The sequence below is a fragment of the Anomalospiza imberbis genome, chromosome 22, assembly GCF_031753505.1.
Source record: "Anomalospiza imberbis isolate Cuckoo-Finch-1a 21T00152 chromosome 22, ASM3175350v1, whole genome shotgun sequence".
Taxonomy (NCBI): domain Eukaryota; kingdom Metazoa; phylum Chordata; class Aves; order Passeriformes; family Viduidae; genus Anomalospiza; species Anomalospiza imberbis.
Genome location: NC_089702.1, coordinates 4623255 through 4642563, shown reverse-complemented (window position 1 = coordinate 4642563; position 19309 = coordinate 4623255). Strand labels below are relative to the sequence as shown.

The window sequence follows — 19309 nt, the reverse complement described above, 5'->3', positions numbered from 1 at the left end:
GTTCCTGCTGGGGAAGGCTGCAGGAGGAGCTGGTGCTGTTTGGGAAGGCTGCAGGAGCTGTAAGCAGCAGGAGGAGCTGGTTCCTGCTGGGGAAGGCTGCAGGAGCCGTGAGCAGCAGGAGGAGCCGGTTCCTGCTGGGGAAGGCTGCAGGAGCTGTAAGCAGCAGGAGGAGCCGGTTCCTGCTGGGGAAGGCTGCAGGAGGAGCCGGTTCCTGCTGGGGAAGGCTGCAGGAGGAGCCGGTTCCTGCTGGGGAAGGCTGCAGGAGCTGTAAACTGCAGGAGGAGCTGGTTCCTGCTGGGGAAGGTTGCAGGAGGAGCTGGTGCTGCTGGGGAAGGCTGCAGGAGGAGCTGGTGCTGTTTGGGAAGGCTGCAGGAGCTGTAAGCAGCAGGAAGAGCTGGTTCCTGCTGGGAAAAGCTGCAGGAGGAGCCGGTTCCTGCTGGGGAAGGCTGCAGGAGTTGTCTCCCCATTGTGCAGCCTGGGCTGGGCCGACATGTAGGGTTTGCATCACAAGTGGGGCACAGCAGGCTCCTCTCTGAGGGACCCACGGAGTCACAGGATTGATCAGTTTGGAGAAGACCTCCCAGATGGTCCAACCTGTGATGGATCCCCACCTTGTCACCCAGCCCCAGAGCACTGAGTGCCACGTCCAGGTGTTCCTTGGACACCTCCAGGGATGGAGACTCCACCAGCTCCCTGGACACTCGTTTCAGTGTTTAAGAACCCCTTCTGTGAAGAAATTCTTCCTGATACCTGAGCCTGCCCTGCCCAGCCTGAGCTGTTCCCTCTCCTCCTGTCCCTGTTCCCTGGGAGCAGAGCCCGAACCCCCGGCTGTCCCCTCCTGGCAGGAGCTGTGCAGAGCCACAAGGTCCCCCCTGAGCCTCCTTTTCTCTCCTGAGCCCCTTTCCAGCTCCCTCAGCCGCTCTTGGGGCTCCAAACCCTTCCCAGCTCCATTCCCTTCCCAGCTCCAGCCCCTCAGTATCCTTTTAAAGTGAGGGGAGCCGAACTGGGCCCAGCACTCGAGGTGTGGCCTCACCAGTGCCTGGCACGGGGGGCAATCCCTGCCCTGGTCCTGCTGACAAGCCAGGTGCCATTGGCCTCGCTGCCCACCTGGGCTCCCGTCCAGGCTGCCAGTCAGCCGGCACCCCCAGCTCTTTTCCAGCGCGTCTCTTTCCCGGCCCGCAGTGCTGCGCGGCTGGATGTGCCCGAGGTGCAGGACTCGCCTGCCCCGGCCCCTCTGAGGGAGCCGACATGGCGCCGGCTCCTTCCCGGTCGTGACGTCACGCGAGCGCGCCCGCGCGTCACGTGTCGGCGCGGTGACGTCACGCGCAGCGTCTCTCGCCGGTGAGCGGCGGCCGCAGCCTGAGGGGTCCGTGAGGGGCCCGGGGGCGGGAGGGCCCCGCACGGGTGAGGGGGCCCCGCACGGGTGAGGGGGCCCCGCACGGGTGAGGGGGCCCCGCACGGGTGAGGGGGCCCCGCACGGGTGAGGGGGCCCCGCACGGGTGAGGGGCCGTTCGGGGCGGGGCCGCTGCTCTGAGGGGCTCCGGGCTAGTCCCTGCCGGAGTTACCGCTCTCCTGGGGCCGTCCTGGGACCGCCGGGCCCGGGCGGAGTTCGGGGGTGTCGGCGCTTTGTGGGGGTACCGGGTGGTGCTTACCGGGGTTACCGCTCACCCGGGGCCCTCCGGGGCTGCCGGGCCGCGGGTAGGTGAGGGCGGCTCGGTGCCGGCTGAGGGGTGACGCGCCCCTGTGCCCGCAGGTGTGCCGCCCTTTCTGCTGCGTGCCCCACAGCGGCGGATCCATGTCTTTCCTTGTAAGTAAACCCGAGCGCATTAGGGTGAGTGTTGAAGACCTTCCAGCTTCCCTCGAGTCTCGCTAGAACGAGTCCTGCGCTTGTGCTGAGCGGCCGGGCCTGGAGAGCACCGTAAGGGCCCAGGAAAACTGGCGATAGGGCTGACAGCAGGACGTGGGGCAGGGTTAAAAACCCTGCACTAAAGCCTTTATTGTTCACACATACACCTGTATCTCCTTGGGGTGCGGTGCAGAGGGACTCTAATGGGCTTTGCAGTGAAGAAAAAGGGCCATAAAGCTGGCTCTTTTCAGTCCTTCTTTTAAGAAGTACCCTCCTCACCTTTGTCAGAGTTTATGGGGTATTTTTTCCTTCACTTTGCTTGCAAAGCTAAACACAACAGCTTTGTTTGATTCTGCTTTTCAGCAGAAAATGAGGAAGTTTCCAGCAGCAGAACCACTTCTGATGCATTCAAGTGGTATTCTTACAAGGTTTGGGTCATCATCACCTAAAGACTCCTTGGTGCTCTCCAGGACCAGCTGCCCGTGCACTAAACACCAGCTGTTCATTAAACTCTTTTGCTAAGTAGCAAATGCTACCCTGGGAGTGTTTGTGATTGATAATTTAACTTCGTGATCAACACTCTGCAAGCTTAAAGTCTCCTATTCTGTTGTATCCTCTGTGTGTGTATATATATGTATATTATTTGAACTGCAGTGTTGGATAGTGGTAGAAACACTCCTCTGCACAACCTAATGCTTGCTGTGAATTTCAAACGTGAATTCTGGAAGGGAACAACAGCTTTAGCATATTTATGTTCTAGTTTTGCATTCAGTCAATAGATACATAACCAAAATATCTGAATTCTCAAAGACACCACCTCTTTGAAAGCAGCGAAAGCATTTTTTCAAACCTCTTGCACCTAAAAAGCCAACTTTTATTTGGCTGTATGAGGGGGTCGTTGCATACTGATTGTTTTTGCTGTATGTGCATGTATAAAAACTTGTTTGAATGGATTAAATTGTATCAATTTTGTTGCAAGTGCATGCTGATTTGGAATAACAGCAGCACCTGTGGGGTTGCTGGGTGCATGGCATTGGCCCACAAAGGGAATATTCTTGTCCAAAATAAGGATGTCGCTGGTGATGCAGCAAGTCAATTTCAGACCACAGTAGAACCATTGAAGTTTGGGGCTTTTTTTCTTGGGAAGGGGAAGAGAAACTTTTCTCTAGCTGGAATAACTGATTGTGTGGAGAATTTTTATTTCTTTCAGCGGTGGGTGTCTGAGAAGTTCATTGTTGAGGGATTAAGAGAGTTCGAGCTGTTCGGAGGTAAGTTTTCCTCTTGTTAAATGGCATTGCTAGAAATGTTTTATTTTAGCTGTAAAGCTTGGTAATTTGGTAGTAAAGATGTATCTTATCACTTGTCAGTCCAGGTATTCAAGCTGCCTAAGGCCAGAAATGTAACATGGAAGTGTCCAAGACGTAGCAAGTTATTTGGAAATCATTTCCATATTGATAACAGTTCTAAAACAGTTCTGTCTTGCTTAGCATAACCACATATTTTTTTTTCATATGCAAAAGATGGATTTGGGGCTTGGGAAGATTATTTATAATTTTCTGAGTAAAAATGGATTTTGAAACTGCTGATAGCTCCCCAGGAGCAGGAGCTGACAGGATTGTGCTCTGCTTCTGCATAACAAAGTTGCCCACTAGGATGCAGAATTCCTGATCAATGACATGGAAAACAAACAGAGCATAGGAAATATGTCTAGATTTTGAGCTTTCAGGGGGATTAAAGGAATTTTTACCACTTGAAATAATATTAGGTAGTTTCTTCTCTATGTAAGAGTCACCTTTGAATGTGTTTATAATCATGGGATTGTTCGGGTTGGAAGGGACCTTTAAAGATCACCAAGTCCTACCCTCCTGCAATAAGGGACATGACAGAAGGTGAATACTTAGAGTTACAGTAAAAAAAAAAAAGGTCACCTTACATTATGTCAAATATACAAACAGTAGCACTATGTGAATCTCTTTGATCCTGTACATGTACTGCAGTATGACTAGTGCTGCAATTTTGTGTGCAAATTAAATGTCTTTCTATAAAACAAAAAAAAATCATGTGTATTTGATATTGAAAAGGGTCATCTAGGGTTATTTACTTAGTTTTCCAACTATATTTTAATGGGTATCTGTTGAACACAACATGGTGAACAATTAATTTCTTTACTCCAGAGCAGCCTCCGGGTGACTCTCGGAGAAAAGTAAGTGACTTGTGCAGGCTGTGGTGCTGTGGTTCATTGCATGGAGATTTTTCCTTGTGGAAGTTTGATTTTTCTTTTTATCTTAGTTATATATCTCATCTCTATATTTAGCTCTACGAGTGTGGAAACAGGTTTCACCCTGGAGTGGAGATTTTGGTGTGTGGTTTTCAAACTGTATGTGATAACTCAAAAATTTAAACTTAATCTCTTGGATTTCTATTTGTTTGTAATTCTCCTCCCCCCAGCCCCTCAAGGGTCTCTTTTTGAGGTGATTTAGTTCTGATCCTTCAGAGAAGGAAGGAAGAGTTTAGTTTTATGAAACTTCTGAAAAGCGTTTGTTCTGCAGGCCCTGACTGCTCACTGTCTGGTTCACAATGGGCATGTAGCACATCAAATATCACAATTAACAATAGAGTATCTTAATCTAAATGATTAGACACCACAGGTGTACAGGTGTTCCTCTAGTTTAAGCTAATTACAAACACAAATTAAGTGTGGTTTGATCATAACTTTGTCAGTTCAAGATGCTTATAATTGATTTTTGTGCCAGTGTCTGTAATTTACTGGCACAAACAAAGCTCAAAATAGGAGATGTATATGGAATGTTTTATATAAAATAGAGTAAATTCACACCTTTTTTTTCAAAATTGCTGAGTGTTGTCAAATTGTTGATTTGTCAAATGTCAAATTGCTGAGACATGCTTGGCTGGAAGGAAATTGAGATTAGCATCTGTTTTGGTTTTTTCCAAGGGTTTTCTTGGGATTTAGACACATGCTGATTCTCATTTTGATCTTTTTAAATCTAAATAAAAGCCCTTTATTTTTTCTCACCGGGGCTGTAGAGAAAAGCACATAATTTTGGGGAGGGGGTGGGAGGAAAATTTTTGTTGCTTATGCTGAAGTGAAGAAAGGAGTGAGGAGATGGAGGGGAAGACAGCAGAACAAAACTGATATTCCCTCTTCCTAACTCGGATGTCATTTGGCAAATGCAGATCCTTGCAAGAATCACATAAGTGATTGTGTTATGGCATTTATACCAGCAGTTGCCTTTCAAAGATTAATTTCCTTTAAATCTATCTCAAATTAAACTGGACTCGGAAGGCAAAAGCCAGCTCTAAATGAATGTCATGCCATAAGAGTGGTCATATGGGACTTCATTTTGCAGCTGCTTTTGACCATACACCAGAAATTGTCCTGTGTGAAACCACTGAGGAGCTTTTTTGCAGTACCTCATAAATGACATTTCAGTTTAACTTTCTTTTTTAAAACTGTTGTATGATGTTGATAAATTTCTGGTTGAGCTCCTTTTGCATTAACTCTTATTGGTCACTGCTAACATGAGCAGAGGTGAGTGAAGACCTCAGACTAGAAGACTTTTCAATAGGGAATTCACAGTATTTTTCCATTACTGCACAGCCTGCACCATTAATAAGATTAAATTCATTTAATTCTTTGCATCTGTTTGGTTGGCTTATGCTCTCCCTGCAGTGGATTTTATTAAAGCAAACCACTTACATGTTGCTCAGTGTCTCACCAGCTGTCACTGCTCCATGACTGCTTCCCAGCCCCCTGCTTCCATCTCCTTGGTGGTGCCTTTGTGCTTCAGAGGTTTCTATCTGCCTGTGTGTCTCTCCTGGCAGTCTTGCTGTTGACAGGACTGTGTGAAATTGCTGAAAGAAGTAATGAATGATAAAGCTGAGATCAGAATGGACAGGCCTCTTTAGCAGAAGTTTGAAATCCTGAGTGAAAAGTTGCTGCCCGTTCTGAGCCAAGAAACAGCACTGTTCACTAAAGGAACGGATCTGGGAATGCTGCTCCCGGGGGCTTTAGCTATGCTGAGATGGGACTGAGTTGTTTGTGCTGAAATTATACCAAAGCAGCACAAATCTTAATTTTTGCCTTTTCCCTTAATGGAATATGCCCCTACTTTAAAGGTAGGCAGCGTGCTCTTCAAAGCCAGTTGAAAAGGTGGAATTTGGGAAGTGTGGCTCAAATTTACTCCCAAAGTACACTTAGCACCCAGAGGAAATTTAGAGCAAACTCCTTTCTGTGCTCTTTGCACTGCATTTACCCTGGGCTGAGGGTAGAATAGCAAGTTCCCTGTTTTTCAGCTGTCACTGTGTTGTTTCCATCTTTCAGTGATGGAAATAAAGAACAGAGTCTGCTGTCATGGTAGGAAAAGGCACAAACTTTTTCTGCTTCATGTACCATGAGAAAGGTCTAATAAAGGGCATTTGCAGTTGATGAAGAATGAGGTGGAAAAATTGAGCTGGTGTTCCAAATGCCAGGAGGAGTTAATGTGCTGGAAATTGGAGATAACTAAAGACAGTTTTAGATACCACATAAATTTTAATCCCCTTTAGGTCGCTCTCCTTGTGACTTTGGAGATTTGAAGGAGTTGGAAGGTATAAAAGAACTTGCAAGAGCATTGAAGTTTATCATCTGCAAAATCCTGCAGGGGAAGATTTCAGTGTATGTAAATAAGGCAGAAAGCTTTATGTCAGATGGAGTGAGGGAAAGCTGAGAGGCTTGGGAATGCTGCTTCCCTGTGTGGTCTGGGGGTGCTTTTCTCCCCTTTTTTTTTTTTATTCAGAAGCACTTATGCTTTGCAGTTTTTGCTTTCATTTGATCTTCTCTTTTCACGTGCCTGATTTTCTTCATCACTTGTACCATTCAGCTAAGCAGCTTCAGCTGTGCTGGGCTTATCCCAGGTGAGCAGCTGAAAACCAGGAGCTGCAGCATCCACCAGGAACACCGACTGTTACGGTGCAGAGGAGGGCTAAGAACAGCTTCCCTTGGGCTCTGGCTCTGGCAACAGGCTGGTGGCACAGAAGTTTGTAATTGTAAGAGAAAGGCAGTTACTGTAAAGCAGAGTTTAGGCTGTCCTGGGGAATAATAATTGGCTTTATCAAAATATTCCTGAATAAATTCTCACTTACAGTAATTAAAAATCTACTTGTTTTGTGACACAGATGTCTGGATCTTCTGAAATGAGGCATCTCCTGAGTTTCAATTGATAAATGACTATTTAAAATTATTTTGACAGCAACTAAATCCTCTTCTGTATTCCTATTACTTTGAAGTGTATGATAATGAAGGGCAGATGATTTTTTCAGCAGGTGATCTTTATTTCCTTTGACCTGACTTCATTTTTTTTTCCTCAGACAAATGAGGCGAGCTCCGAGTCGATAGCTTCTTCCCCTAAAAGGGACACCATGAGCAACTTCCTGCCAGACAGCAGCTGCTATGAGTTGCTCACTATCATAGGTAATTCTTAAGGGATGGAGGATCAGAGTCTGCTTTGTAAAGAAAATAATTTCTGCAGATTTGTCCTTTTCTTGATTGATTGCTTATTTTTGATATTGGATGTCTGCATCTTTGATTTTAAAATCATTTGAATAAAAAATGAGGTGCCAGTCCTAAAGGTTTTCACCCGAGAGGGACATGTAGTGGGTCAGTGATGCTGGGGGTGCAGTACAGTGAGCAGAAGCAGTCTGAAACCTGTCCTTGGTGCTCCTAATCACTGTTCTTGCCTCAGTCCCGAATTTGAAGGACAGGCTAATTCTGCTGGTTAGGAGGATTCCTCTCAGTGAGATTCATGCCAAGGAAGGTGGTATCTGATAGAACAATTGCTCTTTTTTACAAGGTCAGAAGTGGTTTCAGTGAGTGAAGGTAAAAATTATTGAAGGGTCAGGGCCAGAGGAGTTCTCTCAGTGCTTCCAAGAGCATTACTGAAGCTTTCATGCTTTCTGTTTCAGGCAGAGGCTTTGAAGACTTGATGGTTGTGAACCTGGCCAGGTATAAACCCACAGGAGAGTATGTCACAGTCAGAAGAGTGAACTTGGAGGCCTGCACAAATGAAATGGTCACATTCTTGCAGGTAATACCACTCCACACGCAAGCTTAGAAGAGGACAGACAGCGAGAGCAGTGCCTATCAATACTGCAGTCATGCTTCTGCATTTACTAAATTTAATCAAAATATCTTTTATTTTAGGGGGAACTTCATGTTTCCAAGCTCTTTAACCACCCTAACATCGTGCCATACAAAGCAACTTTCATAGCTGACAATGAGCTGTGGGTAGTGACTTCTTTCATGGCCTATGGTGAGAGGAGAGGGGGTACCTTTGTCTGACCCTCATGTTCTGTGAAATGAAATTGAAGAACTGAAGTGTCCTTGGGGCTTTTGCTCTGACAGGTGGTGTTTTGTTTCTTTCTAGGTTCTGCAAAAGATTTAATCTGTACCCATTTTACGGATGGGATGACTGAACTGGCCATTGCTTACATTCTCCAAGGTGTCTTGAAAGCACTTGACTACATCCACCATATGGGCTACGTGCACAGGTATTGAAAAATACATTGGTCATTTTCCTTCTGGTGGAAGTTCTTGGAAATAATACTCAGAGTAGAGCAGAGGATGAATCAGGAGACACAGAACAACGTTAAGTTTTGTATTACTTTGCTGTTAGAGCAAAGTAATACAAAACTTAAAAAAAGTTTGATACTCATGGGAAGTGACATCACTGATCTTACTAAGCTGCACGAAAATGTTGTTGTGGAGCAAACTTATCCCAAAGACCACTGTGTATCTAAAATCACAATCCATAACATTTAGTCCTGCATTTCTCCTCGCCACAGAAACATTCTTTGTGAACTTGCAAAGGTGATTAATAGAATCCTGTTAATTGATTTTGCCCACCATCCAAAGACGGTTGTTGGGAGTCTCAGCCTCCTGGTAGGAAGCTGATCAGTTATTGTCCTGTGCATTGAGCTGTTTAGTAAAGGCCAGGGAACCTGACTGATTTTCCCTTTTTTCCCCAGGAGTGTTAAAGCCAGCCATATCCTGATCTCTGTAGATGGGAAGGTTTACCTCTCTGGCCTGCGGAGTAACCTGAGTATGATCAACCACGGGCAGCGACTCAAAGTTGTTCACGACTTCCCCAAATACAGCATCAAAGTGCTGCCTTGGCTCAGTCCTGAGGTTTTGCAGCAGGTGTGTTTAAGAGAAACTGCTTGTGTTCAGTGATGAGTTGTATCTGTATAATTTTGTGAGCTCTTAGGGCAAGTTGAGGGGGTGTAGGGATAGGGACTGCAGGTTCTCTGAGAGAGCCTGCAGAGTTGCTTTCTTGTGATGAGCTCTAGTCCTTTTTTTATTTTCTTTTTATCTTAAAACCAGTAACCCCTAGCAAGGGGAAGGGTACATGAATGCAAGGAGAAAGAAGGGGAGAGGCTAAAGGAAACAGATTTGGGGTGAATGCAGGGCAAGTGGGTAGAATTTGATCTGGTTGACTCAACAGTTTAATTGTAGGCACCTCTACAGGTTGTCTCATTAACAAAGTGTTACATCAGATGCAAGCTACCCAGGGCAGAGGCCATCCCTACAGGCTGGCTGATTTCAGTTACATACATACTGCCCTTAACTGTGTGTTTTAACAAACCAAAAAACCCTCACCACAATAAACCAGTGTATCTGTGGCTTGTGCTGTTCCTGTTCTAATCACCTGGGTTTGTTGACTTGCAGTCAAAGTCATGAGTATTGCCCATTCAATCACATCCAAGTCCCTGAAGCTATTTTTTCTTCTCCTTTTCATGTAGAATCTGCAGGGTTACGATGCAAAATCCGACATTTACAGCGTGGGGATAACGGCCTGTGAGCTGGCAAATGGACATGTCCCATTTAAAGACATGCCTTCTACTCAGGTAAGGTTTGCAAGCTCCTTTCTTGTCCTTCATCTGGCACCTGGAACTGCTTTCCTGCTCTGGGATATGAGCACAGAAGGGTGTCCTGCCTGCATGCATGGGAAACCTTAGCTGTGCTGTTGCTTGTGCCCCTGCTCTTCCAGATGCTCTTGGAAAAGCTGAATGGAACTGTTCCCTGCCTGCTCGACACCACCACAATTCCTGCTGACGAGCTGACCATGAAGACGTCCCGCTCCAGCGCGAACTACGGCATGGGGGAGAGCACGGCCACGAGCAACGTGCGCGCGGCCAACGGGGAGCCAGCCCTGCACCCCTACCTCCGCACCTTCTCCACCTACTTCCACAACTTCGTGGAGCAGTGCCTCCAGAGGAACCCCGATTTCAGGTAAAGCCAGGTGAAGGCTGCTCTCCCCACCTGTGCTATTCTAGGGCTGGTTAAAGTGTGGGAGTTGGCAGATATTGTTTAGTTTTCTTTCCAAAGGTGTAGTGGAGTGAGGGTGTGCCCTATCTGTTGAGGAGAGCAGTCCAACTGTGTAGAAAAAGCAGTGTTAACACTTTGAGCACTTCCTATATGAGGGGCTGAGGAATTCCTTTGCAGCCTTCCTTGGAGGATGAGTGGTGCTGCACACCAGGAAAATAAACTTGTATTTCTGGCCCAGTTCCCATCACTGCAAATGGCTGCTCTTCAGCCAGCAGAGAGCAACGATGGGAAGTGATCAAAGCATTTTTCTTTGTAGTGAGGGCAGTCTGTAGCCATGACAGACCTTTCAGGGGTGCCCCACTGCTCAGGTACTGTCCTTGGCCACATGTAGAGGGTGCAAGTATGTAACTTAAAGGTTAGAAGAAGGAGGTTGAACTCCTCGCATAAAATATTACATGATTGTAAATGCTTAATAAGCAGTGCTACTGCTGAAAATAGGGAGATACCCAACAGCTGAGAAATGGGAGAGGCAGGAAGGACCCTGGTCTTTTCTTATTCCCACTACCTGACTTCAAGCACTGACTCATGTTCTTGTGTGCTTCCCTCATTCTACCTCCCTTCCACAGGCCAAGTGCAGGCACTCTGCTCAGTCACCCCTTTTTTAAGCAGGTAAGGACCTAATTTATCTACAGGTGAAGCACAGTGCTTTGCTTTGTCTTGCTGTGAGGGTGGGGATGTTGAGTTGCTGTATTTTCCGTGATCAGGAGGATTAAGTCAGTTTTTGGGCTATTTGTAGTGCAGTGTGGTGATTGTCACACTGGGGGAGGTGCTTAGGCTGTTCTTGAAGCAACTCTTATCTAAGAGAGGTTTTAAATCTGCCTGTTCTGGGAGCAACAACAGCTCTTCCCCTGCAGGCTGCTGAGTTCTGGGGCGAGGCAGCTCCAACCTGCTCCTTAAGGAGACCAAAGGGTGCCCCGTGTTTCCTGCTTGTTGTTTCTGCCTGCAGTGCTGGGTGTGGAGCAGCACCTGAGCAGCCCCGTGTGCTCATTCTGTCCTTCCCGTGCAGATCAAGCGCCGTGCTTCCGAAGCACTCCCTGAACTTCTGCGCCCTGTCACCCCCATCACCAATTTGGAAGGGACACTGCCCCAGGATCCCAGTGGCATTTTTGGGTTGGTATCAAATCTGGGGCATCTGGATGTGGATGACTGGGAATTCTAGAAAAATAGGGACTACACTGAGGAGGAGCTTTCTGGACATTGTAATTTATTGGTCCTGTTCATAAAAGCTGATGAATGTTACACACAGAAGAGTTTACAGGTCCTTGGGAAGGAACTTCAACTGCCTGTTTACTTAAGAAGTAGCCTGGATACAAATGGACAGACCTGAGCTGGAAAAGGATCAACCCAAGGAGCTGTGGAGTATTCCAGAAGGTGCAGTGCCCGGAGCCCTGTTCTTCAAGCTGAGCTCTGGTAGAGCACTCGAGGGTGTTGAGTCTGTAGTTATGGTCTCTATTTATGTGTTTCTAAAAATCACTGGCTTCCTCACAGTTGAGGCTGCATGTCCCTGCCCTCTTTTTTTCTCTTTTAAGGGTGCCTTAGAGTTGAGGGGAGGTGGGCAGCTTTTTTTGGGCATTCTCTTAGAACTAGTCAAGTTCCTGGGACAGTGTTGTCACAGGGCAAGTTTTAAGGGGGGGAGGGAAAGGGATTATATTCTTAGTTACTGCTTTGTGATGAAAAACAGATCAAAGACAAGCTGATGCCATTCCAGGCACTCCTGCTGCACTGGGCATTGCTCTGCAGCACTGGATTCTTCCAATCTGGAGCGGGCTTTTGAAGACTTCTCACTCAATACTGAGCACTCTGCTCCAGGTCAGACAGGGCCTTCCAGCCTCCCCCTCCAGCTTCCTGGGTCACCAGAGCAGTGTGGATGCCTGGACAATGTACCAGCTTTTTTATCCCCTTCCAGTTGAACTTCATGTTAGCTGGGCTGGTTTCACAGCACAAAACACTCTTACCTGCCTGTTCTCAGTGACTTACCCTGGCACAGAGGAAAAGTAAATTGATTTTCATGCTGATCCTCTTGCTCACAACTCCTGTACAGAACTGACCTTTAACCTTTCCATTACCACTGCTGTTCTGCCTTCCCTCACTGACAGGTAAAAGCTGCTCACGTGGCTCCCTGTGACTCATGGCTGTGTGACTCTGCCCTGCTGCTGTGGCAGCTCTCCCCATTCCGTGGTGTTTGGTTTATTTGGAGGTGTATTTAAGGCTTTTAGTTTGACTGTTTTTCCAAGGACCATGGTGCTGAAGGTCATCTGCTCTTTACTGAAGCACTGAGAATACTTGTACAGGTGCAGTTGATGGGAGTAGTGGTGCTGGCAACAGGTCCTTCTTGTGTTTATAAACTGTACTTGAACCCAGATAAAGTTTGTTACTCTAGTTTTTTTCCAAAACAAATAAAATATTTCTGAAGTTGTTTTTTAAGTCTGCTGTTTGTGCAGGATGATGGAGTGAATCACAGAGGGTGACAGGCTGGCTGTGCATGCTTGCTTTTACCTTGGTTTCGTACAGCTCACCAGTTTATGGCAGCTGCCTTCATGCTTCAGAAACATACTTCCACTAAACCAACAAGCTGCAAACACCTGCACCTGCTCTTTTCTAAAGTTTCAGTAAAATTCTCCCAGTTGCAGGAGTGTTTGTTAAGGCCAGGCCCAGTTCTGCTTCCTCCCTATGATCAGGTTTGGCTCCTGATTTAATCTGTTAGTAAGAAGATATTAATTTCCTGGCTTGTTATGAAGTCTTACAAACAGGGCTGATTCAAAAGGGATGCAGCCCACTGAAGTTCTGTCCCTGTCTTGAGTTCTAGGAACCAAGACAGGAGGGAATAAATGCCCAGCAACTGCAGTGCTCCAGCCTGCTTTCCCATGAATTCGCATTTTTAGGGTGAAGGATGAACTTAATGCAAGCTTGTATTTCTCATCATCCCCATGCCTCCAGTTTGCTCCATGCTCAAAGACTGGGGGCTTAAATTAACTTTGTTCCCTGCTTGCACAGCAGCAGGATGTGCAGTTAGGAGTGAAACGGCAGCACCGTGGTCAGGAGCAGCAATTACCAAGTAACTGAACATTCACCCTCCTTCCCCGGCCGGTTGGACACAGAATCCCTGGCTACAGCTGGTAGCTTTTTTTTTTTCTCCTACAAACGCTTTATTCAGTTATGTACAAAATGTGTTCTGCTACCGTGGATCCTCTTCTCGGTCTGACTGTTGCTCCTCTTCTTCCTCCCCTTTGTGTTTTTCCAGTTTCGCCATGAGCTCTGAAAAACAGAAAAGGCAGGTTGAGGCTCCAGGTGCAGGGGCTGCCCCACCCCAGAGCCAAGGGCCCAGGTCCTGTGAAAACGCAGGACCAGGGCAGCTACCAAAAATCCCTTGCCTAGAGAGCCACCCCTGTTTGCCGAGTCCAGGCAGGAGCTGTTACAGTCATTCCCCTCAGTGCACTACTGACCACACAAGCTGCTGCCTCTGCTCCCATGGCACAACGCCCTTCCCTCTCCAGTTGCTCCCCAGGTTCCCCACAGGGCAAGCACAGATGCTCATGTTGCATCCATGATTCAGTATTTCCTGACACTAACTGAGCTCTGCTGGCAGCCAAGAACTGTGAACTGCAGCTCAGGGCCAGGCCCAGCACCAGGAAGCTCCAGCAGGAGCTGGTGCCTTTGCTGCTCAGGTGCTCCCCCAGAAGCCCCTCTCCCCAGGTGCTCATTACCTTTTGCAGGGTTGAAGACCCCATTGGTTTGCTTGTCACAGACGTAGCAGCGCTGGGATTTGCGATAGTGCTGCAGGGCACAGCTCTCACAGAAGTAGTGCCGACACCTGTATGGAGACACAGAGGTCGCTGCAAGCCCCCAGACACAGCCACTGTGTCCTAGAGTCAGAAACTACTGACTGCTGGCCACGGGAACATCAAGGCTGAGAATGACCTCCACGATCGAGTCCAGCCTTTGACCAAACACCACCTTGTCACCCAAGGCAGAGCACCGAGTGCCATGTCCAGTTGTTCCCTGTTCCCCAGGGATGGGGACTCTGCCAGCTCCCTGGGTAGCCCTTTCCACTGCCTGACAGCTTTCTCTGTGGTCCCCAGGGGAGGCAAAAGTGAGCTGCAGGCACAGCTTCCTCTGCATCCCTGTCCCCATGGAAGGTGTTTCAGCATTGCTTCACAGCAGCGACAGCAGAGAGCCACCAGTGAGCTCTTCCAGACACAGGACAGCATTCAGAGTGAGGAAGGGCTGTCCTCAGCCTCCTCCTCATCCTTGCCAAGCTCCTGGCTTCCCCATGCTCACTGCTCAGGCAGTGCAGCTGCCAGTGTGCAGGAAAACAAAATCTCAAGGTTAGGGGGGAAAGACGAGGCAATGAGGCAGCATTTGTGGAAATCTAAAAAGTGTTTGAGTAAGTGCTTGAGATCCCTTCTGAGGGGATGCTCCAGATGCAGCTATGAGACTCCCTGGCTCTCCCAGGATTCACCAGAAAGCCAGGGCAGACAACAAGCCTGGCTCAGGACAACAAGCTATGAGACTCCCTATCTCTCCCCACCCACCAGAAAGCCAGGGCAGACAACAAGCAGGTTCTACCCACAGCCCGTGGGCTGGTTTGTCTTTGCCTCAACAGTGAATGAATGACTTGTGAGCCGCATCAACAGCACGCGTGCTGCTCATGCCAAACAACCACTTACTTGGTGACCACGGGGTTCTTGAAGGAACCTCTGCAGATGAAGCATTTGAAAGGCATGTCCTCCTCATCACTGCTCACCTCGTAGTTTTCGTCATCTGCAGAAGAGAAAGTAAACCAGAGTAGAGTGAGAGGAGAGGCCAGCCCAGCCCATGTGTGGGGCACAAAATAATAAATAAGGGGAGAGCACAGCAGGTGGGATTCAATCTCTGCTGGAAACAACGGAGCTCTGGCATCTGGGTGTTGCTGATGTCAGAAACACGTGTGGGACTGTGCTATAATTAGGGCTAATGAGCCAGCAGGCCTGTTGCTCATCTCAGGAGAAAATTCTTGTCTACTTCACCCACTCACTGCTATAAAGAGAAACATCCTCCAACCCCCTCCTGTTTTTTAGACTTTCTTCCAAACCAGCTGGCACCAAGTTCTGGCTCCAGCTGAGCAGAGAATAGCCCCCATTTGCACAGCAGTGCTCATGAGCCCCGGGCCACAGCTCTGGACATGAGTGACAAATGACATCCCACCTCCTGGGCATCGGGGACAGACAGTCCCATCTCCCCAGCTCCACACAGCTCGCAGCTGGGACCCACACAGAAGTGCTCTCCTTCACAGAGAGCCAGGGGTTATATGAAAGCAGCAGCTCTGCTCAGCACTGTCAGTGGCTCCTGGCCCTCAGCTTGTCCTGCAGCAGGAGTTGCAGGGCTTTGAACAGAGTCCTGTGAGGGCACAGGGGCCGTACCGTTGACGCCGTAGCGGCCCTCGTCCAGCTCCCGTTCGATCTGCCAGCCGTGCTTGTAGTCCGAGCGGTCATGCAGGAACTTGCAGCTGTCTGAGCAGCACAAAGAAAGGGAAAATAACAGGCTGCAAGGGCAGAGTGTTACCAGGACACCTAATTCCAGGGCAGCCTGAGCTTTGCCCAGCAGGAGAAGTCTGATTGCTCCTTCTCCAGGGCAGCACTAAGGTCCTGGAGCAGGTACAGGATCCCTAAGTGCTGACAGGCTGTGAGTAACATCCTCTCTGTGCCACAGGGACAGTTCCAGCAGTTATGCACATGGGAAGTGGGACAAAGAACAGGAAAACCCACCCCTCACATGGTCTCAATGCACACAATACCTGTAGAATGTGGGTCACTGGAACATCCCGGGGTCCCTTCCAGGACTCCTATAACCACTAATTAGAGGCCCTGGGCTTTCAGAAGGGATAGCACGCATGACAACCTTACATAAACAGCTCTGCACAGAAGGGTCTGTGACTCAGCACCCCAAACTCGGGGTCACAGCTGGACTGGATCCCTTGGCATGCCTGGTGCTCAGCTGCAGGCAGGAGGCACTCACCCCCGAAGCCGCAGAACCCGGTCTCTTTGTAGTCCTTGCAGATGTCGGGCTGGTAGTCCCAGCGCACCGTGGCCCGCAGGTGTTCCGGAGCACGGATGGGGCCTTTCCTGAAAGGGGAGCAGAGGCTCAGCCCGGCTGCGAAGTGGCCCTGGAGCAGGGCCCTGGCCAGAACCACACACTGCCCTGGTCAGGCAGAAATTGGCAGTGACAGCAGAGTTCCAGCCCCAAACACTGCCTTTGGGATAGCTCATGAGCTCCTCTGTGGTCACAGACCCTGAGGCTCATCCCAACTCACCTCACCATTCCTGAGGAGGCATTTCCCATCGATGTGTCCTTGGGCTTCACATACTTCTGGTAGTTGTTAATGCCACGGTAAATTTTATCGTCTTCCTTTCCTCTCAGCTCCTAGGAAAGCAAGAAGAGATGATTAAGGATCAGGAGAGCTTCATTACATGAATTAATTGCCACCACTCTGACACCAGTCTTCCTTCCCACCTTGCCTTCCTTAACACCAAGATGCCAATAAAGCCACAAAACTCCCCCTATAAAAGGCTACACTCCTGGCTCCTTGAACTTCTAGGGGAGATGAGACTCTTAACTCTTCTTGGTGTGCAGAAGGGGATGAGCAAAGCACAGGCTCTCCTGCTGCAGAGCACGAGTTCCTGAGGAGCAAGGCTGACTCACCTCCTGGATTTTCTGGCTGCGCTCAAAGATGGCCTGGGCATCCTTCTCCTTCTCTGTGTCCAGTTCGTACACCGCTGTGGCTCCCATGTCTTCTGGGCCTACAGGTTTCTGAAAAGCAAGGAAAACGTGTGGCAAGAGTGGAGGGAACACCTGGATAAGACAGAGAGCTCCTGTCTACCTGAGGGTTGTCACAGAGCAAGAACTGGACACATCTGCTTTATCCCTTGGCATTTGCTAGGGAGAATTCACCACAGGCTCCAGCCTAGTGTGTGCAGAGGCCAGAGTGCTAATTCCTCATTGCTCCCAAATTTTAGCCTGCAGACAGGGAACACTTGTTGTACTCCTTCACACTCAGCCCCAGCTCAGCTGGAAGCCCCACTCGGTTCACCCATGTCACCCAGTTCAGGTGGGTGTCAGTTCACCCAGCACTTCAGCCACTCCTGCCCACACACAGGACCTTGCTGAGCTTCTGACCCAGCTGGGGATGGCCAAAATTCAGTTTCAACACAGCGATCTGGTTTAGATTCCTCTTTAATGGACTGAACAGATACCCATTCCTAGCTTTTATCACATCTTCGAGAACAGCTGCACAGAAACCAGAGAATAATTACAGCCAGCCTCAATTAGATACAAATCCAACTTAGGTGCCAAAAGCTTGCAGAGTGCCAAAGCCGTCACCTCCTGCCATCCCTTTCCACTCTCTCCGGAAGGCTGGGCTGTTGCAGTGTGCTTTCATGGTTTACCCCCTAAACCCAGGTTTCTCCCCCGAAGATTTCCTCCCAGGTGTGTCAATCACTCCTCCTTTCCCCACCCTGACCCCTGCCGAGCACTGACACTCCTGGAATTCCAGAAGGGCCTCGAGTGATTGGGCAGATTCAAAAGATGCCCTCTACTCCCAGGGGGCATTGGGCCATCCAGGTGTCCTTTGTCCCTTGAGACCTCCTGTCCCGTACCTGGCTGGTGGGTTCCCTACCCCCCAGCTAGCCAAGGGTGTCTCTGGGGTGAAACACCACCGTGGCCACTACTTGGTTCAGCTGCAGGGGCCACACAAGCCAAGGCACGTCCCGTCCTCGATACCGGGAATACCAATATTGGGCAAACCAAACACTGCCTCGCTTGGGAGCAGCCAAAGATGGCCTAACACTGAAAACACAAACCCAACAGCTGAGCCAACCTGATCCAACTGCTCCCTCTCCTGAAAAATCTGTGCAGTGTTGGGCAAGTCCAGTGGCATCCTGGGGCTTTAACTCCCACCTCTAAAAGGGAAAGGCCAACCTTTGAGGGCGTCCCGTGGAGGGAGGGACTATCAGCGTAAACCCAGCACACGGGTGCATTAACAGCAAAGAATGTCCAATCCCATGTTCCGAGCGGCAGATTCTGTCTCTGAGGAGTGGGATCCCCAGCCCCACGTGAGCTGACGCCCCAGGCCCCCCGCTGCCCGTCCTTACCGCCGACCTGGTGGATTTGTAGGTGACTCCGATCTCCTTGGCAGGATCCTCGTCCTCGCTGCTGCTCGGCTCGTACTCCGGCCTCTCCCTCGTGCAGCGCCTGGTCTGGGGGGGCAGAGCAGGGACGGGGGAGGAAAGGCTCCAGCGCTGGCCCGGCTGAGCCTGGCAGGCCCCCGCCGGCCCCCCGGGATGGAGCAGGTGCTGCCTCGGAGCTCCCTTACCTTCTGGATCATGGGGTTGGGGGTGTCCCGCCGCCGCTCCTTGCGCACCACGGTGCTGCCCTCCTCCCCACTGCTCTCTGCGGGGAAAGCCCGGCGTGAGGGGCCCGGCCCGGGCCTGAGGCAGCCCCTGCCCCCGGCGGGCCGGGGACGCCCGCGGCAGAGCCAGCAATGCCACCCTGGGAGCGCCGTGCAAAGGCTCCCGGAGCTCGGGCAGCCTTGGGGCCGGGACCGTTCCCTGGGAGCCTGGGCAGTGTCCGACCACCTCCCAGGGGAAGAGCCTTCTCCTGATAGCCAACCTAACTCCGCTGCGGCACGGCCGCAGGGTCCTTCACGCCCTCCGCCGCACGCACACGGGCTGGCGAGGGCGGCCGAGCCCCGCCGTGGGCAGCGCTGCGGGCGGCACCAGGCCCTCCCTCGCCTCCCACCGCAGCGCAGCAGCTCGGCTCCCCGCGCCGCCCGTCCCCCCGGCCCTCACCCCGCTCCTGGTCGCTGCCGGGCCGTTTTCGCCGGCCGCCGCCCGCGGCGCGGAGCCGCTTCTTGAACAGGAATCTGCAGACGCCGCTCTCCTCCGCCATGCTGTGCCGCCGAGACCACGGCGCTGGGGGGAGCGGCGCCGGAGCGGCCGGCGCGGGCAGCGCCCCCTGCGGGCGCGGAGGACTCAGCGCCCCGGGCGGGCCCGGGGGTCCCGGGGATGCTCCTCTGTCCCCGCGCCCCGCCGGAGCCCGGCTGCGAT

General features: G+C 50.2%; 2 protein-coding genes across 7 annotated transcripts; one reads left to right on the top strand and one right to left on the bottom strand.

Annotated features, from left to right (window-relative positions):
- The first annotated feature begins 1747 nt into the window (after window positions 1–1747).
- On the top strand, window positions 1748–16719 carry STRADA (STE20 related adaptor alpha). 6 transcript variants are annotated; one of them, XM_068211937.1, is made up of 12 exons: window positions 1754–1831; window positions 3057–3114; window positions 4021–4049; window positions 7214–7316; window positions 7808–7929; window positions 8046–8154; window positions 8269–8392; window positions 8870–9041; window positions 9644–9748; window positions 9892–10133; window positions 10796–10838; window positions 16626–16719. In XM_068211937.1, exons 1-12 carry the CDS (start codon window positions 1796–1798, stop codon window positions 16677–16679), a joined length of 1197 nt encoding a protein of 398 aa, XP_068068038.1. In that variant the 5' UTR covers window positions 1754–1795; the 3' UTR covers window positions 16680–16719. The 6 variants fall into 6 exon arrangements, with proteins under 6 accessions (XP_068068041.1, XP_068068038.1, XP_068068036.1 ...); XM_068211935.1 differs by lacking the exon at window positions 16626–16719 and adding an exon at window positions 11236–12653; XM_068211936.1 differs by lacking the exon at window positions 16626–16719 and adding an exon at window positions 11236–12653 and having other exon boundaries at window positions 1781–1807.
- On the bottom strand, window positions 12454–19185 carry LOC137486551 (E3 ubiquitin-protein ligase RNF113A-like). Its single transcript, XM_068211976.1, has 10 exons — window positions 19052–19185; window positions 18577–18653; window positions 18356–18460; window positions 16908–17015; window positions 16519–16628; window positions 16224–16330; window positions 15629–15718; window positions 14897–14990; window positions 13934–14040; window positions 12454–13484 (listed from the first exon to the last, which is right to left on the bottom strand). Exons 1-10 carry the CDS (start codon window positions 19149–19151, stop codon window positions 13405–13407), a joined length of 978 nt encoding a protein of 325 aa, XP_068068077.1. The 5' UTR covers window positions 19152–19185; the 3' UTR covers window positions 12454–13404.
- Window positions 19186–19309: the final 124 nt, after the last annotated feature.